Raw genomic sequence first — 7,189 nt, forward strand, 5'->3', positions numbered from 1 at the left:
GCAAAAGGCTATATAGTAAAATGTCTTTCTTCTATGTCTCAATCATTCAAGACCTCACAGGCAACTGGTTAATTAGTTTCTTTTCTGAGATCAAAAAGCAAATAATGTGTATAGTCCTTATTCTCATTCCATACTAGTCTACTAACCACAATATTGTCCAGTCTTTTCTTAATAAATATATTTTAGGGATATTTCCAAATGAGATTTCTCATTTTAATGGTGGTCCTTTTGTAGACGGCCCATTGAGGTCAAAATGCTATACTCATCCTCATTGAAACTCATTAAAGAAGTCATATCCTCATTTCATAAATAAGGAAACTGAGGCCCAGATACTTTAAATGGCACAAAGTGAGATAATGGGTAGAGCCAAAGTGTAAATGTGGTGTTGATTGAACCCATGAGCCCTGTTCTTTGAAATAGTCTGTGTTCCATAACTAAATGTTCACACTTGACTTAGCTCCACACCTGAGCCCAGGAATTTGGAAATGAATTAATTGCCCTTTAACTCCGTCTTTCTTGTTGAGGTGGAAAAGGAGACACCCCCAGCCCCCCCAAAATAGACATTGATAACAGTGATCAGGGTGAAGACACAACAAGCTTAGTGGTAAGGGTACCTAACCCAGTCTAAATAGGTGTGATCAGGGAAGGTTTTCTGGATGCCTGAGCAGAATCCCAAGGTTGTGGTGAATCCCAAGGATTGAGGGTGAATTTTCAGGCATACAGCCCACACTACGGTGCCACTCATTTGTTTTGGGTATAATGGCAGAGTGTTAAGTTTAACACAGAAAAAATTCTGTTTTGAGAGGGAGAAAGGATAAAAATACTTTGAGCCAGTAAGTCTGATGCCCCAAACAGTAACTAGCTCGGTAGTCATCTCAGATAAGACAAATGGGCCTACCTGTGAGGTTGAACAGGCGGTCTCTGCCAGTAGCCTACTAGTTGTTTTGTTCATTATCAGAAGGTAAGTGAGTTTGGGAGCTTGGTTCAGACCCCCAAGTAGATGTAGGGCAGCTCTGACAGGCTTCTGCCTACTCTTGGTAAGCCAACTACCAAATGACTTCCTGTATTTCTTTCCATCTGCAGATAAAGTCGCCAGCAAGCTGTCTGATTCCATGATGTCTACCCTCAACCTCTGTGGCAACACTGTTGAGAGTGGTGGTGACAAATTTCACCCCCATCACCAGTTTCAGTGCTATGGTGCAATATGAATGAAAGGAAATTGTGTCTATCTCCCTGAAGTACTTGTATATTGAAAGAATCTGTACCTCATTATGTGCCCTCCCACTGTCTACTCTGTTATCTTCAGTAAAAAAGAATCCCAAGAAGCTAGAGTTGGCAAACCCAGTACTCTTTATTTATTTATCCCCAAATGACTACTTTATGGGAGAAAAATAAGACTACACTCAAAGACTTTCTGTCTTTGAACCCCTATATAGGGTCTCTGTGAACCCATCAAATTTATGACAATGGATTTGATTTATATTTTGTCCATTTTACAAGAGAAAAATGTCAGCAGTACCCAGATACTAACAATTTATCACTACCCACATGCTCTAGGGTCCCACTTTTTAGGTTAGAGTTGTTTGGGAGCTGATCCCCCAAAAAACCTCATGATTGTCTTGGAAAAATGAACATGCATCTAGATCGGTGTTTCCCAAAGTGAGTGCTACCATCCCTTGGGATAATCCAAGGGGTTGCAAAATTAGATACTTATACTTTAGCCTAGATTGTGGGCTATAATACAGAAGTTGTTCATTGTTGGGGGCTCTGAGTAATTTTTAAAGGGGGAATTTTCTATAGACTAAATAAGTGTGGGATCTTGTCATCTGAATGCTAACCTTGGGGTCTTGGGGAGGATGATAATTTTATTACTAGTCCACACGAAATCTCAGTTGCAAGACATTCTGGTAGTGAAGTGCAGGGCAGGTATCTTCATTTAAAACTCACAGATCCGTAGCTGGGTTGCAGTTGAGTAGCAGTGATGAATCTTTTGTGTCTCTAGAAAAGTGTAGGGGAAAAAAGAGGGAAGAAAAGAATAAAACAACTTTGGTAGTGCTGAAATGTGGGTGCAACCTGTTGGTCTAGACTTCTGGCTTGGGTTGCCAGAATCTGTCTAGCTGGACTCCACCATTAGGTGGCCATGTCTTAACTAGAACCAGTGTTTTGAATACCATAATTCATAAGGGCTCTTCACAGAAAAGTCAAAAGCGGGTGAGGGGGACTGAGGAGCCAATTCCTTTATCAGTGCCTGAAAGCCACCTCATTGAAATACAATGAGCCACCTATTGTATATACTCGAATATAAGCCAAGGTACCTAATTATTACCTGGGAAATTAGAAAAACTGATTGACTCGAGTATAAGCTTAGGGTGGAAAATGCAGAAGCTATTGGTGAGTTTCAATAATCAAAACAAATTAAAATAAAATTACTACTTCAACATTCCACTTCCACTTTCAACATTCTCTGGGGGACCTTGCCGCTCCATTCCCTTGCTGTTCTGTTGCACCCACTCAGTGTTTTGCCTCGGTGTGGCGGGATCAGATCGGGCGCAATTCCCATACTGTGTCTCCGGTGTTGTCCCCTGTGGGGCTATGGGTCAGTGGGGTAATGTATTTAAATATTTATTTAACAGTGGGGTAATGTTTTTAAATATTTATTTTAAATAAAAAGCATAAATAAAAGGACAAGTCATTTAACATTAGTAAACCAGCACAGTAAGTGGAAAATAGTTTCAACAACAAAAAAAAGGTATCAACAATGATACCTTAAGAGTACTATTCCCTGAGCTCAATCAGCAACCAAGCTAAAATGTAGAGTTAAAACCCTTCAAAACTGGATTCCTCATCATCATCCGTATCCCAACGCAGAGCTTCAGCTGGTGTGAGGTCATCATAGACGCTGTCCTCAATGAGATCGCCGTCATCACCATCACTGCTGTCATTTTCATACAGAGTGCAGTCTTCACTGCCATCCGTAGCATTACTAATACTACATTTCTGGAAGGCACGTCGCACCATGTCTTCTGGAATGTCTTTCCATGCATGTCGAACCCACTTTGCTGTTAACTCTATGTCAGACTTCATGAGATTTCCTCCTTTTGTTAGTCGGGCTTGACCAGATGATATCCATTTATGCCACGTCCTTCGAGGTGTAATCTAAGATTTACGTCATAGGACGGCTCTGATTGGTTAGATATGAGTAAACAAACATTCAAAGCCCTGCAGTGTCAGCGGGGCTCTGAATGAACAGTGGAGAAATGTCAATCACCCGCGAGATAACTGGAGCTCATCCCATTACCTTGGGGGGGGGGCAGCCAGATGTTATACCTCACTGGGGTACCACTGACCCATGTATAAGCCGAACCCCAGTTTTTCAGCACATTTTTTGTGCTTATTCACGAGTATATACGGTACTTTTGAAGAGCCTACCTCATCAGCTAGAGCAATGGGCCCACGGTACCAAGGCCCTCAGAAATGGACTGAGATAGATGATTGCTGCAGAAAGTCTTGCTTTACTAGTTATCTGGATTATACCTCCAATCTCAGTTCCCAGCAATTTTCCAAGATTCGACAAATTTGAGGGGGGTGGTCATTGGATTGCTTCAAACTTTGTCCCATACTCTATACCTATATACATTATATTTAGACCTACAGCCACATCTTAGTCTTACCCTCACCTTTGCTTCTCATACCAGCACTCTTAACCTATGCGAATCCTGTGAGCAGAAGCTCAAACCTGTGTAATAGAGTGGAGAGCCCTTGGCTGACTGCATGCTGATCTGGCTAAGGAGTGCATACTATGCTTGCAATCAGAGGCAGTCCAGGTAGAATTATAGACTGATTAAGCCCAAACTTCCCCAAACCCTGCTAATAAGTGATTAGTTTCCCCACATGAAAGGTAAACAGATGAAGAAAGTTTATAAGAATTAACTCAAAACACCATATTAAGTAGTAACACTTAGGATTGGAACCCAGGTATAATCAATACCCTTTGCAGGCCCTTTGCCTTGTACTGTCTCATCAAGTTCTTTAAATATATTTTATCTTTGGCTTGAAAATGTGTTATGAAAGCTAATTTGTTCTTTTACAGCCATAAGATTCTAAATTCAGAGTCCTTTTGAATGAGGTCCAATTTATTTCACTCTTATTTCATCAAAATATGGTGGATTATAGTGTCACAATGGAAATTGGATAGTAGGATAGCTACTGTTTCATAACCATATAGCATTTAATTTAACATTTTAAATATTTTTCTACTACTTCTTATGCAATACTATTACAATCATGGGAATCTAATTGGGCTCAAATGAAGCAAAATAGTCATTTTAGGACAAGAATTTGGAGCTTTGGGTTATACAGCTACAGCTTATTTTAATAAGGTTTTTAGAAATCTATTTCTTGGATATTATCTTAACCTTGATTTTAAATTAAGGTATAATTTACACAGAATAAAATTTTATATGTTCTATAAGATTATACAAATATAAACTGTAGTGTAAAACTCTCAAAATGCCCTATTTCTACTCTTAATCTCAGGTGCTGGCAACCACTGATTTTGTTGTTGTTGTTAGTTCAAGGAGTGTTTGTTGGCCTTTAGGAGTATTTCCCAGTCTAGTCTGTTGGGACACCACGCCCTGGCCCCAAAGTCCACTTTCAACATTCCCTGGGGGACCTTGCCGCTCCATTCCCTTGCTGTTCTGTTGCACCCACTCAGTGTTTTGCCTCGGTGTGGCGGGATCAGATCGGGCGCAATTCCCACACTGTGTCTCCGGTGTTGTCCCCTGTGGGGCTATGGGTCAGTGCGGGGTGTCATGTCTCATAGTGGGGCTGGCCATGTGATCCTCTCTGGACTGGCTGCTCCAATCTGGAACATCGTCCTCACGGCCTGGTGGGCCAGGATGTGCTCCACTCTCCTCCGCCCTTCCCCCCCCCCCATTGCTCCCATGTGCTCTGACCAGATATGTCCCTCTCTGGGAGCTGCAGATTCAATGCTGTCCTCCAAAACAAATTCTTCTCGGGGGAGGGGCAGGTGTCCACCCACGGAGCTGGGATTGGGGCTGGCCCCCCAGACCTCTCCATTCGTTCCCTACTCCACGTCGGCATGTTGCACTCACATCTTGGAGCACTGGGTTGAAGTCTGGTCCCTCTTTCCCTGTGGAGATATAAACAATACCCTCCCCTTGGGTGGGTTAGGGCCCTGTGACCCCACTACCTATTTCTTTTTTTATTTTTTCCTTTGCCCACCTCCTTTTTAGTTGTCTACCATGTGTATCCCTGTATTTGGTCTGGTCCCTGCCATATTACCTGGTTCTCATCCCAGGAATGTTTGTATACAGTAGCTTTTTCCCTATGCCCCTTTTGCATTTTTTAAAAGCTTACCTTAGTGAACTCATGTACTTGTCCTTTTGTGCTTGACTTACTTCGCTTAGCATGATTTCCTCCAGTTCTTCCCATGCAGCGATGTGCTTTATACAGTCATCACTGCTTTTAAGCAATGCGTAGTACTCCATTGTATGTATATACCATAGCTTTTAATCCAATCGTCTGTTGATGGAAAATTGAGTTGTTTGCAACTCTTTGCAATTGTGAACTGTGCCACAATGAACATTGGAGCACAGATGTCTGGCCTTGGTTTGTTTCTTGCCTCTTCTATATGCCCAGTAGGGGGATTGCTGGGTCATATGGTAACTCTATTTCCATCTGTTTTAGGTATCGCTAGATTGATTTCTATAGTGGCTGCACATACTTACAGGTCCACCAGCAGTGGATGAGAGTTTCTGTCTCCCCACAGTCCCTCCAACACATGTTGCTTTCTGATTTTTTGAATTTGGCTACCTTTAAGGGTGTTAGGTAATACCTCATTGTTGTTTTAATTTGCATTTTCTTATGGCTAAAGATTGGGAACATTTTCTCATGTTTGTTGGCCATTCGTATTTCTGCCCCTGTGAAACTTCTGTTCAGGTCCTTTGCCCATCTCCTCATTGCGCAATTAGGTGTTTTTTCTTTTTGGAAGCTAGCAAAGTATTGTAGATTTTAGTAATAAGGCCTTTGTCTGATGTGTCATTGCCAAAGATGATTTCCCAGTCTGGGGACTCTTATTATTCTCTTGGTGAATTCTTTCGATGTACACAGGTGTTTTATCTTCAGTATATCCCATTTGTCAATTTGTGCCTCCTCTGTGTTTGTGTCCTACCCTATTTCTGATAGCCTATGTAGTCCCTGTGCCAAAGTTCTCAAGTTGGGCCCAATTCCTTCAGTGATATCCCTAATAGTTTGGGGTTTAACTTCAAGGTCTGTGATCCACTTTAAGTTTATTCTTGTGCATGGAGTGAGATAAGGGTCTTGCTTCATTTTTCTGCAGGTAAATATCCATTTTTCCAGCACCACTTGTTAAACAGGGCATTTGCTTCCCATTGGATATTTTGGGGGCCCTTAGCAAAGATCAGTTGTGTGTATGATGATGATTTTATTTCTGGGTTTTCAGTTCTTTTCCATTGGTCTGAGTATCTGTCATTATGTCAATACCATGCAGTATAGTATGTGCTAAAGTCATGTAAAGCAAGCCCTCCCACTGTGTCCTTCTTGAGGAGTTCTCTGCTAATTCTGGGCTTCTTCCCTCTCCATGTGAAGTTGGTAATCAGTGTTTCAATTTCTTTGAAGAAAGATGAGGGTAATTGTATCGGGATTGCATTAAACTTACATAGTGCCTTTGGCAGAACTGACATCTTGACTATATTGGGTCTTCAAATCCACGAGCATGGAATATTCTTCCATTTGTTGAGGTCGCTTTTAGTTCCTTACAATAGTGTTCTGTAGTTTTCCCTATATAGACCTTTTGTTCTTTTAGTCAGGTGTATCCCTAGATATTTCAGTTTGTGTTTGGTTATTGTGAAAGGTACCACCTTTTGGATCTCCTCTTCTGTGGTCTTCTCTGATGTGTATAACAGTCTGATGGACTTCTGTTTGCTGATCTTGTATCCTGCCACTCTGCCAAACTCCTCTATTGCTTCCAGTACTCTCCTTGTGCAACTTTTGGGATTTTCCGTATATAAAATCATATCATCTGCAAATAACGATAGTTTCACCTCTTCCTTCCCCAGACGAATACCTTTGATGCCTTTTATTTGCCTTATGCTGTTAGTTAAAACCTCCAGCATGATAGTAAATAAGAGTGTGGACAAGGGGCATC

At 41.5% G+C, this 7,189-nt stretch overlaps 1 protein-coding gene across 4 annotated transcripts in view; it reads left to right on the forward strand.

The window, feature by feature from the left end:
• Nucleotides 1–1,325, forward strand: part of GNL3L (G protein nucleolar 3 like) — a 33,754-nt gene extending 32,429 nt beyond the window's left edge. For all 4 annotated transcript variants that reach the window (XM_075538838.1, XM_075538841.1, XM_075538839.1 and 1 more), the window contains exon 16: nucleotides 1,084–1,325. In XM_075538838.1, the coding sequence (XP_075394953.1) occupies nucleotides 1,084–1,208 (125 nt within the window). In that variant the 3' untranslated portion in view covers nucleotides 1,209–1,325. The remainder of the gene's footprint in view (nucleotides 1–1,083) is intronic.
• Nucleotides 1,326–7,189: the final 5,864 nt, after the last annotated feature.

The sequence above is a fragment of the Tenrec ecaudatus genome, chromosome X, assembly GCF_050624435.1.
Source record: "Tenrec ecaudatus isolate mTenEca1 chromosome X, mTenEca1.hap1, whole genome shotgun sequence".
Taxonomy (NCBI): Eukaryota; Metazoa; Chordata; class Mammalia; order Afrosoricida; family Tenrecidae; genus Tenrec; species Tenrec ecaudatus.